General features: G+C 44.1%; 1 protein-coding gene across 2 annotated transcripts in view; it reads left to right on the top strand.

Moving 5' to 3' along the window:
• LOC147709244 (metastasis-associated protein MTA3-like) overlaps positions 1-18,443 on the top strand; it is a 790,513-nt gene that overhangs the window by 53,587 nt on the left and 718,483 nt on the right. For both annotated transcript variants that reach the window (XM_086927807.1, XM_086927806.1), the window contains exon 2: positions 13,577-13,644. In XM_086927807.1, coding sequence (XP_086783933.1) covers positions 13,577-13,644 — 68 coding nt within the window. The remainder of the gene's footprint in view (positions 1-13,576; positions 13,645-18,443) is intronic.

The raw sequence follows: 18,443 nt of genomic DNA, 5'->3' as shown, positions 1-18,443 counted from the left end.
AGGCTCTAGTATCTTCAGAAGTCATTCTAAAGTCTGCCAAGTGTCTGCTCTCTTTTTATTAAGTCTGATGTTTTTTGTTTCGATCAGTCATTGCTTAGCTGCTTTAGAGCATCGCCCAGTGGTTTACTCTCTTCCTCTCCTGTGTCATTCTCCCTGATGTAGTTCTTTAGAGCTGTTCCCAACTCCTCCTTCATCTTATGTTTCAGGAAGCTGTTGATCAGTCTGTATTGCCTGCCCGATGTGAATGTCTGTGTAGATTTTAATTCTGATATTATGGGGCAAGACCCACAGGGCAACATGTCTTATTCCAACAAGACAGAAGGGTAATGCATTTTAGGAATTTCTTTACTCTGGCATCTGATTAGTGTGTGAGTGAATAGAATAGTCAGTAGCAGTGAGAAGGAGTGCTGTGCAGAGATTCACTAAGCCGATCTACCATAAATTGCTTCACTCTGAGATTGTGCTTAACTGATCAGTTCTCATAAAAGGTGCCTCTCATTGTGCCCAAGATCAGATTGTGATCTCTTCCATTTATCATTCTTCACCTCCGACCTCTGCATCAAAAATGTTGGCTGTCGTGGATTTTAGGGTTTTCCCCAGAATCGTTTTTGGCATATAAACATTAGCAACTGTGTATTTGGTCAAGCCCCATTGTAGGGTTATTGTTGGGTGTCTCCTTATGTCATTGGATGCAACATTGAGGACCTCACAATGTGCTTTCAAAGCTAATAAGGTTGCTACACCGCGCTTCTTACAATTCCTCAAGGCAAAGTATTGGACGGAATTCATATTAAGCACAGGTGAAACCAGACCTTCTTAAGGAGTTGTCTCTCCTATAAAACATTTAAATTGCAATTTGTTTGAGCATGTAAGTGAATGGCTATAATTTAACTGCTGTGTTGAGTTCCCTGGCATTACATGTAAGGATCGTTAGTGTCCTGATGTGTTGGAGAGAAAAATGCTTATAATCTACAACTGGGCATGCTCCTCTCCACTTCGTCCCAGCCAAGGGCACACACTTTGCTTTCTCTCTTCATGTACACCCAGGATTTCTTTTTCTGTTCTCCGTGATCTGGTTGTTGTTTTTTTCCTCTGCGTGCAAAATGGATTGACCCCATGTTTATGGGATTTTCAGGGAGCAGTGAGATTGACAACATTTTAGAGTGGTAACAATGTGGAGGGAGCCAAGTCCTGCAAACGTTTTAATTTGTGTCTGTGGTTCAGGGTCGTCCTGATTGGATCTATATATCCCACAGATAGTGATGCCTATATTTAACGCTCCTACTGCCCATCTGCCCATGGTGTCTGCCTTGAGCCGCTTTGCCACCCTAAACCCACCTTCCCTATAATTGCCACCCCTCTTATGATTGAGGTCTGAGAGGAACATGATAGGATCTCATAACCAGTTAAATTTAGCCAATGTTTTTTCCCCCACGGTAGATGTGTTTCTTGCAAACACAAGATGTCCATCTGCTCAGAGTTTACAAATTCGGCAAATCTTCCTCTTTTTTCCAGTCGTTTAAGCCCGCGATATTCAGAGACCAAATCCTAAGTTTGGACATACTTCTGTCTACATTCTGCCGCCTCTTTGACCCACCTAAATTATTGAGCTTCGAGCCTGTTTGAAAACTAGATCATGTTTCATATACCAAATTACATTTTCATTTACATTTGTGTCAACAATTCTTTTTTGATTTTTTTTTTTTCCCCCCCTCCATCCAAACACCTCCCCCCCCCCCACCCCCTCCTACTCCCACCCCCCCACCCCTCTGCCCCCTGAACCCCCCCTGGACCCTGCACCCTCCCTCGTGAAGCGCTCAGACTAAGTCTGTGCATGTGATGTTTTACAGTCGCAGCAATGAGGACTACCTTAAATAATACTACAGAAAAAAAAAGAAAACCATATTGCCCCTTATAACATTCCATTTCCAGCTACCAGCCGTATTTTTTGTCAGCCACCTTGCTATGCTTAAAATGTACTAGTGTGGTGGACACAATGATTGTCTAGCTACCCAAAGAATCCAGATATTCCTGCGCTTTAACTTCTGGTGTAAAATATTGAGTCCTCCCTTCATTAATTATCTTCAATTGCGCTGGGTTTATTAAGTAGGCATGCGTTTTCGTCTCCTGAAAAGGCTCGATCATTTGCCTCAGCCTCCAGCGTCTCTCAAAAGTCGTATGACAATAGTCAGGGCGGACAAAGAATGATACACCTCCGCTGGACCTCCTTGCGTCGGGTCTTGCTTTTTCTGCAATGGCCTGCCTCAACACAAAGTTACCCAGGAAGATTAAGATCGCCCTGGGTTTGTCTCCTTCCCTAGTGTTTTGGCGTATCTTAAAGTGAGTGCGGTTCGCCCTCTGGATTTCTCCAGACCAGTTCCAACTGGAGAGCTCAGGAAATGCCAGCTCAAAGAGCTTGATGACATAAGCTCTGATATCCGATCCTTCTGCCCCCTCTGGAATTCACAGGACCCCAAGGTTGTTCCTCCTGAGCTTGTTCTCCATGTCCTCGAGCTTCCATTGGATATCAGTAACTTGAGCGCAGTGAGACTCAACCTTACTAGTGGCCGTGGCGACCTCCGCTTCCGTAGAGACCATCCTTTCTTCGAGGTTCGACAATCTGTCCCCCACATTGGCACAGGACTTGGATAGTTTTCTTACCGCGCCCTGCATCTTCCGCACTGCTGCTTGTGATTTGTGGCTACCCTGTCGTGTTTCCTCTCTGCGCTACAATCTCTTGATGGGTAACCTCCAACAACGAGGGTTGGGTTGCTTCCACACTAGGGCTGCCCTGTAGTGGCATCGTGGATGAGTGGTCCCAGCTTAAATCTCGTTGGGGCTGTTCACGTGCTTTTAATGTGGTGATAGATTTTATTGTCGTCGCCGGGAGATCGTCGTCGCCGGGAGATCTTGCTCGGGATCACGCTCTGATTCTTGGTTGCTATCCCCCATGTTGGAGCTTCGTTAGTCTTCCTCTTCTGACCATTCCGCCTCCTCAGACACTAAATGGAAGCACTCAGTGGGAACCTTCTACTTGTCTTTTTCTAAGACCAGGGTGTCTTTACTACTACTTTCTGCAGCCTGGGGGCCTACCTTGCACGGTGCTCCTCCTTCGGTCAGATCAACTGTCGCAGCCGAGTCATTCTGCACTTGAGTACTGACTCCATTACTAAGGGCTTCTCTGCTTGTTGATATCTCCCCGTTATCTGACGCTAGTAGACTTAGGTTGACTGTCACTTCAGGGGTTATATTAGTAATTGATATTACCGGGGGAAGGAGGAGAGGGCCAGTGACAGCTTGCGGGGGGCTTGTCTGTGAACAGCACTGTCTTTGAGCCCTTTAACGGAACCCTCCACCTCCCGGACAGCCACATCATCCCCTAAGTTCGTGGCCTCCTTAGCATCCTTCTCCTTACCGCTTCTGGTGAACATCTCTGCGATTGAAGCAGAAGCCTAGCGAGTCCTGACTGATGCCTTCTGGTTTTTTTCCCGTCCGTTCCACCGGGGGAGTCTGTATTTTCCACGATATTTCACCTTCTTCCAGCGCTTCCGCCACATCATGTCCAGCCTTCCTTTTTGCCATTGCTGACTTTGTGCCCAAATTACATTTTGGAGCCATAGCCCCCTCTAATCCCTCTCGCCGCTTTACACTCGGCCTGCACCGTTTCTCACCGCTTGCTCTGCTCCGTTCTGCTCCGCTCCTCTCCCAGCCTTCTCCGACCGCTCCGCCCACCAGCACTCGTGAAGAGAAGCAGCAGCAGGGAGAGAGGACAGTCCGGGCCAACGCCACTACTTGCTTCAGCTGACTCGCCGGTCCTCGCCAGAACACCCAACAGGTAATGACTGCAATTATCTGGGTTTCGCTAATCCTTTGCGCATTTTCAATAGAAAATCGGGGCTTTAAATCTCGTCCTCACTGCTCTGCTGTAAACGGGCAGCACTACGCGCCCGCCATCATGCTTCGATCTTCATTCAAGCTTCTATTCCTTTACCTATTTCTTCACTTTGTGAATTGAGTCAAACATAGAGTGTAACAAGCACTGGCGTTGCCAATAGGTCTCGCAGTAGGAAAGTTGGAGCTATTACAATTGCAAATAGCAATGCCTTTTATTTTTGTTTTCATTTTAAAAACATAAAGGGCTTTGTCATTTACAAAACCAATAGCTTCAACTTTCCTACTGCGAGACCTATTGTGCACTGCACAGTGAGTGTGTGAGTGGCGGTGAGTGTGTGAGTGGCGTTGCGTGGGTGAGTGGCGTTGCGTGGGTGAGTGGCGTTGCGTGGGTGAGTGGCGTTGCGTGGGGTGAGTGGCGTTGCGTGGTTGAGTTTTACCCATTGTACTTAATCACACATTTCTGCGCCCTGCAACCTATTTGGGTGGAATATGCAACGTATTCATTATAAGAAAAAACGAAATGAATAAATAAATACACAAGGTGGGCATATTGTGTGGGGAGGCGGGAGGGGGCTGAAAGAATGGGGTGAGCCCTAAAAAACAAGCTGCTGGGAGAGGAAAAGGGAGTGGGAGGGAGGAGGAGGCAACAGGCAGACGGCCAGAATGCGAGTCACGGCCTGACTCGCAAGTGAAGTGAATAATTAGGGGTGGAGTAACCAGAGCATGTGTGGATACAGATGTAATTAAGAGTGATAAGGGAGGAGGGGCGTGAAAGACGTGAGGGAAGCGAGTGAAGTGTGAAGCAGTGGGTGGGGAGGCAGGAGCAAATGGGAGCCTTTGAAGAGCAGAAGCTCAGGCAAGCTCGTGCACGCCTCGTGCACTTCCCAAAAACTGCTCAAAAATCCGCTTGAGTAACACTATATTTTCTCCCATTTATTTGCCGGTTTATGGGATGGAGGAAATAAATAACTGCCAAACAGAGAAGGTCGAGAAATGTTACCATCCGACAACATCTCTAAGATATCGGCACGCCTCATGCAAATTGAAGCGTCAATCACAAACACAGACTCTGGAGTTGTAACCGCAGCTACAAAAGGTGTCATCTTTAAGCTTTCTGTGAAATATTTTTTACAAGAGTCGTAAACATATTATATAGGATTTAAATATTACAATAGCAGGGTATAAAGTAAAGGCAAAGATTTTTTTATGCATTTTTTTACTTTCTGGGGCAAAAATATCAGTTTGGCTGGTGAAAAACAAAACTGCTTTTCAAGGGTCTTTGGGTGTGAGGAGAAGGTGCTAGGTGAAAGGAGAGATTGAACTACCCCAAATGCGTGGTCAAATATATTACTTTACCAACAAAAGTATGGATAGATTGGATTCATATCTTGCACGATTAGATGGCGTCTGCCTCCCAACTGCTCGCTTTCCAGCACCCTTTGAGGGCCAATCTGACCTCATGACTGTATATCGACAGTGCTAGTTCAGGTCAAGGTGTACGAATAGCATTATTTTGATTCAAGACTTCATTTAGTCTTTCGGAGAGAGCTGTTCATGTGTTCTGCTGCAATCACTCATTGATCATGAAGTTGGGGTGCACGTGCGTTCCATGTTCCTTCACCTAGCATACACACAGTAGACGTGCGGCTCTCCTTTCGCCTTCATCCACTGAAGATCGTGCACAACATTCAATTAATCCATTGCCGTTTTTAGTTTGCACAAATCCTTTGTTAAGACTCGCTGGCGACATTTTGTCCGCACCTTGATTGGAAGGAGTAAAGCACAACTAGATTTATTTTTACAGCCATTGCTGATATTAGGCTTAGGCCTTAAGGTTACTGATGGTCTTAAGGTTAATGCACATTTGTCTCAGGGATAGGGTTAGGCTTCAGCCCAAGGCAGACCGGGTAAGCGTTATGCACTGGTTCATTAAATGTGGGTGCGTTTTATTTTTATAAACATTTCGGTGCATCACTGTAGTCAAGCAGCAATAATAGTATTATTAGTGGTAGGCATTTTAGTTTGTGTGTTAAGACCTACATCCGCTTACTAGCTAGTCAGCCTTTTCACAGCATAGCTGTTTAAATTGTCACGATTACTTTGCAACAAAAAAAAACCGCTTTATGATCTGCCTGACAGGCAAGGCATTTACTGTATCCGATTAAAACATCCGTGTTATCTTGTAATTGGATGCGAGGCGCGATGTTTCAAGCAACGAAATGTAAAATCGTTGCACATTTTGCTCTCACGCTGGAAACAAATCACCCCAGCTTCCGTTAACATGGTTATCTGACCCAGAAAGCTTGTGAACCAGAGCGCCGAGCTCAGTGAAAACTGAATGCCAACAATTACCTCTCAGCCCGCGGAGAGAGGGCTTGGAGCAGCCTTTACCCAAAGTACGCCAACCTCAGAGGGGAAGGAAATGCAAGAGTTCACTCAGCAGACGAAAAGTAGAGTAAAGGAATGTACAGGAGCAAGAAATAAAATCGAGAGTCCATGAAAAGAGAACACGGAGATGCAATAGTTTGCGGGGAGAGAGAGGGGATGTGCTGGTGTGGGACGGGGGAGGTGCTGGTGTGGGAGGAGTGCTGCTAGGGCAAGGCTGTGTTTGCGGGGAGAGAGAGGGGAGGTGCTGGTGTGGGAGGGGGGAGGTGCTGGTGTGGGAGGAGTGTTGCTAGGGCAAGGCTGTGTTTGCGGGGAGAGAGAGGGGAGGTGCTGGTGTGGGAGGAGTGCTGCTAGGGGAGGAGAAGCCCTGGCCGTGAATGCGCGTGCATGTTTGCTCACGTGATTCCCGCGAACTGCAAGAAAACCGCGGGGCTGAAAGCCCTTGGTTTGAAGACGATTTTGCCGACATGAATTCTCCCCATTTTCCAATGGAAAAGGCGAGACCTAAAAAGTGTCCATGCCCATTCGATCCTTGGGCTGTCCTTGGAAAATATATTTTGGGTAAAGATTACTTCTACCGTGACCATTTAATCTTTGCCATCTTTCAATTGTCTGTAGGTAACAGTACACCACATTCAGTGTGCCCAATAATCATGGTTGCCCTTTAAGGGATAATGGTATAAAGTAGCATATCATGTATCTGTTGTGCAGTGGACCAAGAACAACATAAAGACTCATAACCACACCTGATGACTTCTTTCGGTCCAGTAGTGTAGTAATCCAACGGGACTATTACTGTCCATGCCTCGCTCCAGAATTTTCTCTGTGAAGAAAGTGTTTGAATGTTTGGAAACAGCAAATGCTACACCAGCATCACATAGCATCTAAATTCCTGGTCACGCAGCAAACCTGCATTTTCGAGTGCGAGAATTACAATTTAGATCTCTAAAAGATGTGGCATGAAACTCTTTAAAAAAAGAAATAAAAAAATAAGAAAGGGTGCCAATTACTGGCATTTTATTCTTGGCACTCCTACAAAATATGATAAAACACATGTAACTTGTAATTTAACCCAGAGAGAACTTGATTTATTGAATGATGACATGAAGACACACAGCGTTGTGCTTTAAAAGCCTTCATAACAGCTCTATAACTATTTTCATTTAGCTCGCTCTTGTTCTGCTCCTTTCTAGTCCATGTTAATTTATGATTTAATTGTTTTGAAATAATAAATGTTTACTTTATTCCCGTTCCAGTTACTAATTCCAAGAACACAGAAGGCTTTTCAAATTGTTAATGAGATTTATAAAAGCGCAAGAATACCTAATGGTGTCTTAGCGCTGAGTACAACAATAAACCTGCTGTACACCTAGCCCTGGAACAACCAGGTTTTCAAGTTTCTCCTAAAGCCAGTTAGGGAACTGGCGTTCCTAAGCTCAATTGAAAGAGAATTCCAAAGTTTAGATGTTCCGTAGTGAAAACCGCAGCCACCCCAATGTGAAGTCCGAATTCGAGGCACTGACAAAAGTCTTGCGCCCGTCGACCGAAGAAGTCTAGTTGGTACCACACAAAAAGATTCTAAATAAGAGCCGGACCTGACTGGTTCAACGCCTTGTAGGCAAGACACAGCGCCTTGAATTTAATGCGCTGAAGTACCGGCAGCCAATGCAGATTACGGATTTCATTGGATACAGTTTTTTGCCTGGGAAGATTGAGCAATAGACGTGCCGTAGAGTTTTGCATCATCTGAAGCTTCTTTAAACACTGCTTCTGGACATTCAAATACAGCCCATTGCAGTAGTCTAATTTGGATTGAATAAGATTTGTGACTACTGTTTTCCTAGTATCTGCCGGTCTTACAAGGAAGTATCTTCCTTATTTTCTTTATAAGAAAATATGAGGCTGATACAATGGCATTCGTCAGTTGACAGAATGTTAGTCTTTTGTCGACCAGTAGCACCAGGTTCTTCACTTTAGCCACAGGTTTAGGAGAAGCCCCCATCTCTGCCAGCCACCACAGATTGCTCCAGGTAGGCTGCATGTTGCCAAAAATCAAAACTTCAGTTTTGTCGGAATTAAGTTTGAGGCAATGCGTGCTCATCCATTTGTTTATTGCCCTCATGCAGTTTTGGAACTGCTGAAAAGGAGAGATTTGATGTTTATAAGCAGCTTCCACAATCTGGGTGTCATCTGCATATAATGTCAAACTAAAAGCAAATTCCTGTATCAGTGAGTCCAGTTCGGAGACGTAAATGTTAAACAAAGAAGGGCTCAACGAACTGCCCTGAAGAACTCCACATGGTAGGACGTAGGGGGCTGAATTGAAACCATCCAGTGACACCGTTGATCTCCGATCCGTTAGGAAGGAGGCAGCAGAGCCATTCCATCCACTCCCAGCTTTTTCAGCCGATGTTGTAAAAGAGCATGATCAAACGTATCGAAAGCGGCTGATAGATCGAGGAGCACAAGAGCAGCTGTGCCTCCTCCATCCATCACCGCTCTGATCTCTTTGGCCGCTTTAATAACCACCGTTTCCGTACTATGTTCCTTACGGAAACCAAACTGGGAATGATCCAGCAAACTGTTCTCACTGATGAATTGTGACAACTGAGTGTTCATAATTTTGTCTACTATTTAAGCTGGTATGGGTAGTCGGGCAATGGGTCGATAGTTTAATGGATTTGTGGCATCTAATGTCAGCTTTTTTAATAAAGAAAGGATAGAAGTCTCCTTCCAGCTGATGGAAAAGATGCCCGAATCAAACATCAGGTTAAAATTTTCCGCAAGCCCGGGACACACCAGATCCACCAATTCTTTAAGGAGAGCTGGTGGACATGGGTCCAGAGGGGATCCTGACCTGGATTCAATAATATGCTTTCCCACTACTTCCGAAGACACTGGAGGGAACAATTCAACAAAGTACTTTTGTCAGGGTCTGGATCATAGCCTTGGGGCGAAACACAAGCCCCTGATCCATCCTTGAAAGCTTAAAAAATATCCAGAACTTTTAATTTAAAAGTTGCCGCAATATCGGTACAAAAGTTTTGATTTCACTTCTTTCCAGTATTATTAAGCAGAGTGTGTTTATTGATGACCGAAAACAGTTCCTTAGAGGAATTGTTAGCTGACTTAATCTGTTGAGTAAAATCATTTCTCTTTTCCACTATAAGTAGTTTTTTGTAATTCATTAAGGCAGTCTTGTACGCTTGCTTATCTAAATCATAGTAATTTGTTCGGCAACGACGTTCCATACGGCGACAATTCTGCTATTCCTTCCGAATTGAGTCCGAAAACCAAGGGGCCAACTGGATAGTCCTATTACCGGACTGCTTTTTTGTAGGGACAGCGGCACTCACTGCCTCAGAGGCCCAATTATTGTAATTAGTAACAGCTAAGTCCACATGGTCCTGATATTGAGGGCATGAGGCTTCCAAATGGGTACGAAGGATTGTTTTATCCACTTTACTCCATGCTTTGCAGGAAGAGACAAGCGGCTTCCTAATGCTAGCCTGTCCGACCGTGTTACATTTAAGGCTAAACCTAATAAGTGAATGGTCAGACCGTGACTGAGGGAGAATGTCTTTCACTATGAGCCCATGGGCTGATGAGAAGACCCCATCCAACGTGTGACCGGCCTCATGTGTGGGTGCTACGACTAATTGGGCAAGTCCTACCGCTCCTAGGGTATCCAAAAGCATAGCTGTCTCTCTATTATCTGTGTTTTCCAAATGGAAGTTAAAATCTCCAAGAATGGTAAAATCCTTATTTTAAAAAATCTATTCAAGCAGGGTATCGAGATTTCTTTAAAAAAGTATTTCTCATACCTGGTGGGTGATATAGTAAAATACCTTTTGAAGGTCAATTTAGATAGGAGTTCAAATGTAAATTGAAGAACCTCATAAAATGGAGTGGAGACAGGGTGGTAGGTGACCGAGAAGTATTCACTAAAAATAATAGCCACTCCGTCACCTCTTTTCAAAGGCGTGTCTACTCTAATCGCTCTAAAACCCACAGGAGTCGCAGTAACAAAATAAGGGTCTGAGGCGGCGTCTGCCTAAGTTTCTGTTATAAAAAGAATATCCAAACCCAGATTTTCTATTGTGTAGCTACTTCGTATTTGTGCTTTCCCAACGATCTAGCGTTAACAAGACCACCATAGATACAAATGGAATAATTTTCCAGTGGGGGATGGTTACCGTCCGATTTGAAAGACCTTATTAGAATTTGAAAATGATCTATCCTAGACATATGACAGTGTAATCGCTGCTACCATTTCTGGTTTGTATTCAAGTGGGTTATTGTAGTATCTTAAATATGTAAACATTAACTCTAGTATAAATATGTTCTATGCATTGTTTGGTGGTCTCTTTTTTTATTTCCACGTTGGTGAGCGCGTGGAACCTCACGCTCACTATGGAATACACATCAGGGATTCGTCAGTTGGGGAAAAAATACTGTTACGATTCACTGTATGTGTGACTGAGGAAGTGAATAAACCCGCCTCCACTATTCCTGTGTCCTGTCATTCCTACACAGGAAATTTGGTGAGGAGGATGGCGATATCTTGCAGTATCGACAATTATTAGTGTAAACTAATCAGGTTGTGCATGCATTCTTACCATGTGGCAGTGCTTTAGAATGGAACACTGCGGATCCTTCCTGCTAGTCACATTCTGAAGACCTAATGAGGAGCCTATGTAACTGACGTCCCACGCATGCAATAGGCCACCTTTGCTTCAATTTCCCCACCTCTGCCTTCTTACTACACTTGGGGCTGTCCTGCCGAAATACTGCTGTCTCGCAGTGGGAGATGCCTTGTTTTCCTATCAGCAGCATGTAAACCCCAACCCCCTCCCCCTGCAGCCAGATGCTAGTTACTCCTACCAGCTTTTGAGACTCCTCTGATATCCTTTGTTCACTATGGAGAGATGCTATTTGAATTTGCTGATTCCTTCACTATTCCGTCGTTCACCACGGAGAGTTATTTGAATGTACTGATTCTTTTGCGATTATTCAAACCAAGAAAGTAAAACCACTAAATAATAATATCAAAGAAGTAAGGATGTTGTCCTCTCATCAATCTATTTTGTGGCACTGTTCCTAGTTATTGGCTTCTTTTACGCATATCTCTATCAGTAGTAAATAAGTTGTGGTAGACACATCTCAATGGCTGGAATGATGTATGCCATTTGTATACCTGCACATTTTGTAGATGTAACCTGAAGTGCCCATAGAATGGTGGGGACAGTACATAGGAACCTTTGAAATGCATTTGTTAGGTTTGATGGGCTAACATTGAGCTCACAAATTACCAAGTTGGCATGTAATTTGCATGAATATGTATTAGATGTTGAGTATCTGCCAGGAATGTCCACCATTACAGCTGATTACTTGTAATGTTTGCCTTGTAGAGACCGTAACAAAGATGACATGAATGAGCTGAGTGATGACCTGGTTGTTGCTTACTTGTCAGATGAATTGAAAGCTTTGTGCAGTCAATAAAGAACAGTAGCTTGAAGCTATCACTGATGATGTTGAATATCATCTTGTGTCTAAGTATATTTGTACAGGATTGCTCAAAGAAAAGATATTGGAGGATTCCTTGAACCTATTGGAAAGTTAATGATGATGAACACATTTCTCAGTTTGGCTTATTAGGGTTATAAGGTTATGGGTGTAACAAAAAATATTAAGATCTGAGTAATGGTGCAGATGTTTGGACTGTGGAGTTGAAAGACTGGTGCTGAATTATGTTTGTCAAGATGTTGATATAACTACATGCACAAGGTCATGTCCCTGAACCCCTGTACCTTTACCTGATGTTTCATAGCACAAAATTGGAGTATATGTTATTTGCCTAATATATAAATTGCCAAATTAAATTACATTTGCTATTGTATGTACCCTACGGGTAAGTAGTGCGCTATATAAAAATGCCAATACATACTATTGTAGGAAAAGGATTATTTTAGAATTCATTCACAATCCTGCCACAAGCACTGTGATTAAGTTTCTTAAAACATTTTTTGCCATAGTGTATAACTCACTGTATTGTGAGTGACTTTGGTCCTCAGTTTTGTCTGTAGAAATGAATCCATTTTTACAAGCTTCTGGAATTGATCATTGTAAGTAATTCTTATATCATCCCCAATTAAATGGCAGCTAAAGCAAGCTAACCGTCTCATTAAGGAAACTGTTCAGCTCGCTTTGAGAAATAAGATACCTTTGAGGGAGGCTTTGCAAGATTGTTTATGGATTTACCATACCACTTCCCACAGTGTTACGAATGTCACTCCATTTGAGTTGTTTAGGGAAAAAGTGTCTGCAACAAAGTTGAATACACATAATGTGGTCCAATCTAAAAGTACTAGCATTGAAAGTGTTCAGAGTAAGAACAATAGGGTACAAGAAGCAATACTTGGTAAACAACTCAAAATGAAGAGATATTACGATACGAGAGGCTGTGACCCAGACAAAGGTAATTGTTGGTGATTATGTAAGAGTCGGATGTCCTAGAACTAGTGCATGTGTAACTAAATTTGGAGAGCAACATAGTTATCAGAACATCAGGGTCAGCCACTTGGTTAGAGAATGGAGGGTGGTGGAACATGTCACGTGCCACTCGCGTGACTCCCAATGTTGTGGAAAATACACAGGGATCTATGAGTAGGGAAGGAACCTGTGGTGATCAGGATGCCTAGTCAAGTTTCTTATGCACATATATGTTCCCAAGGGCACGTTAATGGAACTGCACCATCACAAGTTACCCAAGGTTCTAATGTAAATAGGTATAGACAAATGGTGGGTACCCAAGATGGATTAAATTGCAGACCTAGACTTAATGTAGGAATGCCTAACACATTCAAGGATTTTGTGATGATCTAGTGTCTGATATATGCAAACATTGACTGTAATATGAATGTTATATGCATTGTTTTGTGGTCTCTTGTGTATTTCCACCATGTTGTTGAGCACGTGGACATTTTCACTCGCCGTGGAATGTTCATGGGGTATTCAGCAGTTCGGAAAAAGATGGTTACGATACACTGTATATGTGACTGAGGTAGTCAATAAACCTGCCTACACTGTTCCGTGTCCTTTTGTTACTGCAGTATGCCAGAATGATAAATACTTTAAACCAATAATGTGACTCATGGTAAATTAACTAGGTATTCAATTTAAAGTGGTGTGGTTACAAACCTTCATCTTTGTATTTGATTTGCTATTTTAATAGCATTATAGAAATAAGAGTTTGGAAAATGTGATCTTTAAAACACTTTTTTGTTCTTTTGCACAGATTATGTCTTCTTTGAAAACTCTTCCAGCAACCCTTACCTTATTAGACGAATAGAAGAACTTAATAAGGTATGTAATGACAACTAGTCCAATGTCTGAATGGTTTATAGGGCAGTCAGGTCCGTGTGTAAGCTATTTTTGTGGCTGTTTGTGGTCATGTTTTATGGTCTGGGTGCGGTCAACTTCCAGTCTTCCATACTTCACAAAGCACTTGTACAGCATGTCTTTACAAGTTAAAACTGACATTTGCAAACATGGATCATTTTTTTGGGCTCTCTAGTCTACTAATAGGAGCCACTTTTATTTTGGTGCCCAGTCAAATGTTCTTTACCAGTCTCTGACCCTGGACAAGTTGCCAGGTGCTTTCCTATGCTTTTGAGTTTTATACCAATACCTTGTAATGTGTCAACCAATATTCGTGATATCTAAAATATGTGTACTTAAACCATTAAGTGGATGGGGTTCTCCGTAAAATAGGTTTTTGAGTACTGCCCAAGCTTTCTTTTTGTAGAAAGTGGTGTGCAGTTGATTTCTAGCAAGTGATTAACAACACATTACAACCATTTTAATTGACCGTTTCAAAATGTATTTTAAGGAGCACATTTGCCTATCTATGTGGGACTAACTACATTTTTTGAGAGTCATTGGATGAATGTTTTCATATTAGCCTCGTATCAAGGACAACACTTAACATTTGTATCTTTTTATCTTAATATATAATAAAGTAGCACATTCTTAAAGCTGTGATATAATTGTTTTATATTTCATTTACAGCGATGGATGTCAACCTAGATTTTGTTAGCTCAGCCTTTAATTTTCTTTTGAGATGTGCTATATTTTAGGTTTGTCATTTAGCTACAGGCTTTTTCGTTTAATTATCATGCTGTTGGCCTCTTTTACTTTCATAGTCTGTGTTTGGTCGCGGGGGTCGGGAGGGGGAGGTTGTTTACATCCTTAGAAACGATTTATTCTGTAATAAATAGTTGTGTACAAGGGCTTTCAGTCGGATTTCACCTGTGTATTTTTATGAGACACACCCTCTCACTTGTCTCTGTTTTGAAGGCTTAAGAAAACGTTGTTTGTCTGAAAAATGTTGTGTTCTAAGTGACTCTAGCAATCCACCCTCCTCTCCCTTTCCACTTAACTCCCCCTCGTTTCTTTATTCTTGTGTAATGTTTTATCAAGATATCCCAGTGTGAATGTTGGGAAATCTGAATCTCACACCCCCTCAGTCTTATTGACCAAGTTACAACCCAGACTGTGTGCTAGCTATTGTACGGTCACATTCCTAAAACAGTAGAGAAGGTGACAAAATACAGTATGGAGCTGATGCCTGGAATTGAGACCCACTAATTGGCCATAATCTTGCTGTAACTAGCTGCATATGGCGAGAAGCGTGTCTTGCTAGTTCCAAACTTGCACATTGAACAGATGAAGACTCAGATGGAAGACTAAGTTCGATCGTTGCTCGGTTCATCATAAAGAAAGAGAAACATTTTAAACCTACTGAATTGGGATCAGATTTTAATAGAAAATTGGGGATATAGCTCCTATCGGCTCCTATCATGCATTCCAGTCTACAGAATACTTTTTAAGCATCGTAGATGTAAATCCACTGTAATAATGAATAAACAAGGGCATTGCTGTATCCAAATATCTGCGCTGGAATGAGGGAGAAGCAGGCGAAATTGGCTGGGAAGCTCTACTGAATAAAAGGGCCCTTCACAATGTACAGCTCATTGCATTAAGAATAAGAAGGAAGTAGCACTCTGTTTACCTAGTGTTTGTGGAAAGAGACATTCATATTAACTAGAAAAGTAGATGGCAGTGTGCCTCCTTAAGACTCTTATACTTCTTAGAAATGTTGGCAGTGGGGGCGTGGCCAAGCTGCAGAGCGAGATGGCCGCATAAACCACAGGCTCCGTCCTTGCTGTCTTCCCCACGACTATCCGAAACCCAGGACTGGAAACGCAGACCTGGAGAAGGTACAGAATCCCGCCGGGCACTCCTGTGTCCCGCAGCCAGAGTTCCGAGTCCCGGCGAGTTGAGGCCTGTACTGCCTCCTGAGCCGGGACCTGGCGTGCCACTTGAGGCCGGAGTCTGAGCGAGTGAGGGCGACCGCAATCACATCACAAGTCAGGGGGAGGGGACTGAATTGCTGCGGCCTGGGCCCATTGAACGGCAAACCTGGAGAAATCGAAGACAGCAGGCGCGAAAGGCCCCAAGACTGACCAAACCAATAAACTAGAACCCATGCAATCCCTAAAGAAACACCACAAGACTCATACCCTAGGAACTAATCCATGGGTGATCCAGGAGGGGAGAACCAAGAGCTTACATTGAAGGGTGTAATGGAGGCGATCGCCGGGATCAGGACCTTGTTGGAACACAGGATGAATACCATGTCGATTGAAGGGAATCTCATTCGGGCTGACCTCACTAAAGTCAATAAAAAGGCCAAAAAAGTGGAGATCACCACTTGGAGTTGCGTGATGTCCTCCACTAGACTCAAAGGGAACATCCAAGACCTACAAACCTTCCGTAAGTTTGCTGAGCACAAACTGGGCAATTATGAAGGGCGCCTCCAGAGAAGCAACATACGTATACTGAGGGTCCTGGAAAGGGCAGAGGAGCAGGCGCCAGACCTCTTCGTAGAAGAACTTATCCTGAAACACCTACAGCTGAAAGGCCGTAGCAAATTCTTTGTAGTGGAGAGGGCGCACAGAGTCCCAGGAGGTCGTCCGAAACCGGGGGCTCTCCCACGTCCGATGCTAGCAAGAGTGCTGAACTTAAGAGACAGAGATGTGATCCTCCAAAACGCTAGAATGACTGCCCCCCGCTATGAAAACGCTGGAACAACCTTCTTTCCGGACTTTACACAGATGATACAGAGGCAGAGGAGGTCATTTCCGATGGTCAAGTAGAAACTCAGAAACCGAGGATTTAAACATGCGATGCCTCTTCCCAGCAAGACTGCGAGTGAAAGCGGGGGGACGGACCTGGTTCTTTGAACAACCAGAAACAGAATGGCTTGGTAACCGGACAAACCAAGGCCCTGATCACCACATCTGGGGTGACCGGCCAGACGCCCAGCAAGAAGAATGAGGGGGCCATAGACAAACAATGTAACTACCTTTTACTGTGCTAATCCTGTGTGGGGGACACTCATGGGACCAATGATAGCTTGGATCTGATGGGATTCTTCTCCCTGCAATTGACCTTCGTACCATGTATACTCAAGTCCCCAGCACACGTCAACTTATAAACTGGTTTCCCTATTGCGAAAAAAAGCACATATAATTTGGTGCTTTTTTTCACAATAGGGAAACCAGTTAATAATTTGACGTGTGCTGGGGACTTAAGTATACTATGTACAGAGTTGAGGCTCGAAAGGTGTTGAATTTTTGTGGTTCTCTACACCCTTTAGCACCGTTTTGTACTATTGTTACAAATCCAAAACACTGAGTATGATTCTACTAAGAGGCGCCATAATCATATGTTCGAGGCATATGGGCTGCTGAATTCATATCTGTGCATAAATCGCAGCCGCCTAATGTTGGGTCCGGATGATTCCACCTTGTTGTCCTGGAAGAGTCTTCGAAGTATCACAAGATAGGTGACTCCTCCCCTGGACTACAGTGCACATGGACATCCTCTCCATCCTCAGATTGTTTTTTTTCTGCCATTGGTTTCGGATGTTATTCCTACACTCCAACTTCGGAATCGAAACAAAACTTTTATAAAGGCCAAAAGGCCTTCGACTTCGACGGTATTGTTCTGCTTCGGTACTTCTTGACTCGATCAAGCTTTCCATCTCGAACCGGTCGTCGACGCGGGCCGTTGGGCCTTTTCGACACCACGTGGGCCTGCTGTCGATGGAAATCAGCCCGATTAAAAGGTGCCCACAATGCCACTCAAAGTTCCCGCATACTGACAAGCACTCAGTATGCAACAAGTGCCTTTCTCCAGACCATAAGAAAGAAACCTGCCCAGCCTGTGCCCAATTCTGGTCGAAGAAAACCATATGGATTCGACGGGCCACTAGGCAAGAGATGCAGCGACAGGCACCGGAACCGGACAACATCTTCGATGATGACCAGGAACTTCTAGAAGCTCCAGATTCAGACCTAGAGATCGTCCCCGTCGAGGACTACTCGGACTCCGATGATGAGATCCCACCGCGGCAAATTGTGAGTATACTGCCCCCGATACCAATTACCCCGTTACCGAAGGCTCTGGTCGAGGCATCGCCATAAAGCCTTAGCCAAGATCCAAAAAAACATTCGCCAGCCCCGCCGTCCGGCTCGGCTCCGAAACCGAAACCTAAGCCTTCAGAGACCCCAAAGAAGGTTCCAGAGCCCAAAAAGGTCGTCGACCCGAAGAGCGTCGACCCGAAGAAGGCCGTGCAGCCTAAAGGCGTCGACCCAAACAAAACCGTCGACCCGAAGAAGGCCGTTGAGCCGAAGGGCGCCGACCCCAAAGAGTCCGTCGACCCAAAGAAGGACGCCAAGCCGAAGGGCGCCGACACAAAGAAAGTCGTCGACCCAAAAAAGTCGGCTGTGCCGAAAGTCGCCGAACCGAAGAAGGTCGCCGATGAAAAGGGTGCAGTTTCGAAGCCTGTAATCCGGCCGGAGAAGGCTATCGAACCACAAACAAGCGCTCCAAAAACACCAGTCGATCCCAAAAAAGCCATTGACTCGGCTAAAGAATAGTCAACCGAAGAAATCTGTCGAGCACAAGAAACGTGTCGAACCGAAAGATCCGGTCGACCCGAAGAAATGGCCCGAGCCGAAGAAGAGCAATAAGGCACCAAAAGTCATCGAAACAGAAGGTGTTATCGACCCAAAGCCAAAAAAGTCAAAGACAAA

Source organism: Lissotriton vulgaris, chromosome 6 (genome assembly GCF_964263255.1).
Source record: "Lissotriton vulgaris chromosome 6, aLisVul1.2, whole genome shotgun sequence".
Lineage (NCBI taxonomy): Eukaryota > Metazoa > Chordata > Amphibia > Caudata > Salamandridae > Lissotriton > Lissotriton vulgaris.
The sequence above is the reverse complement of the archived record's forward strand: the minus strand, read 5'-3'. Positions and strand labels throughout refer to the sequence as shown.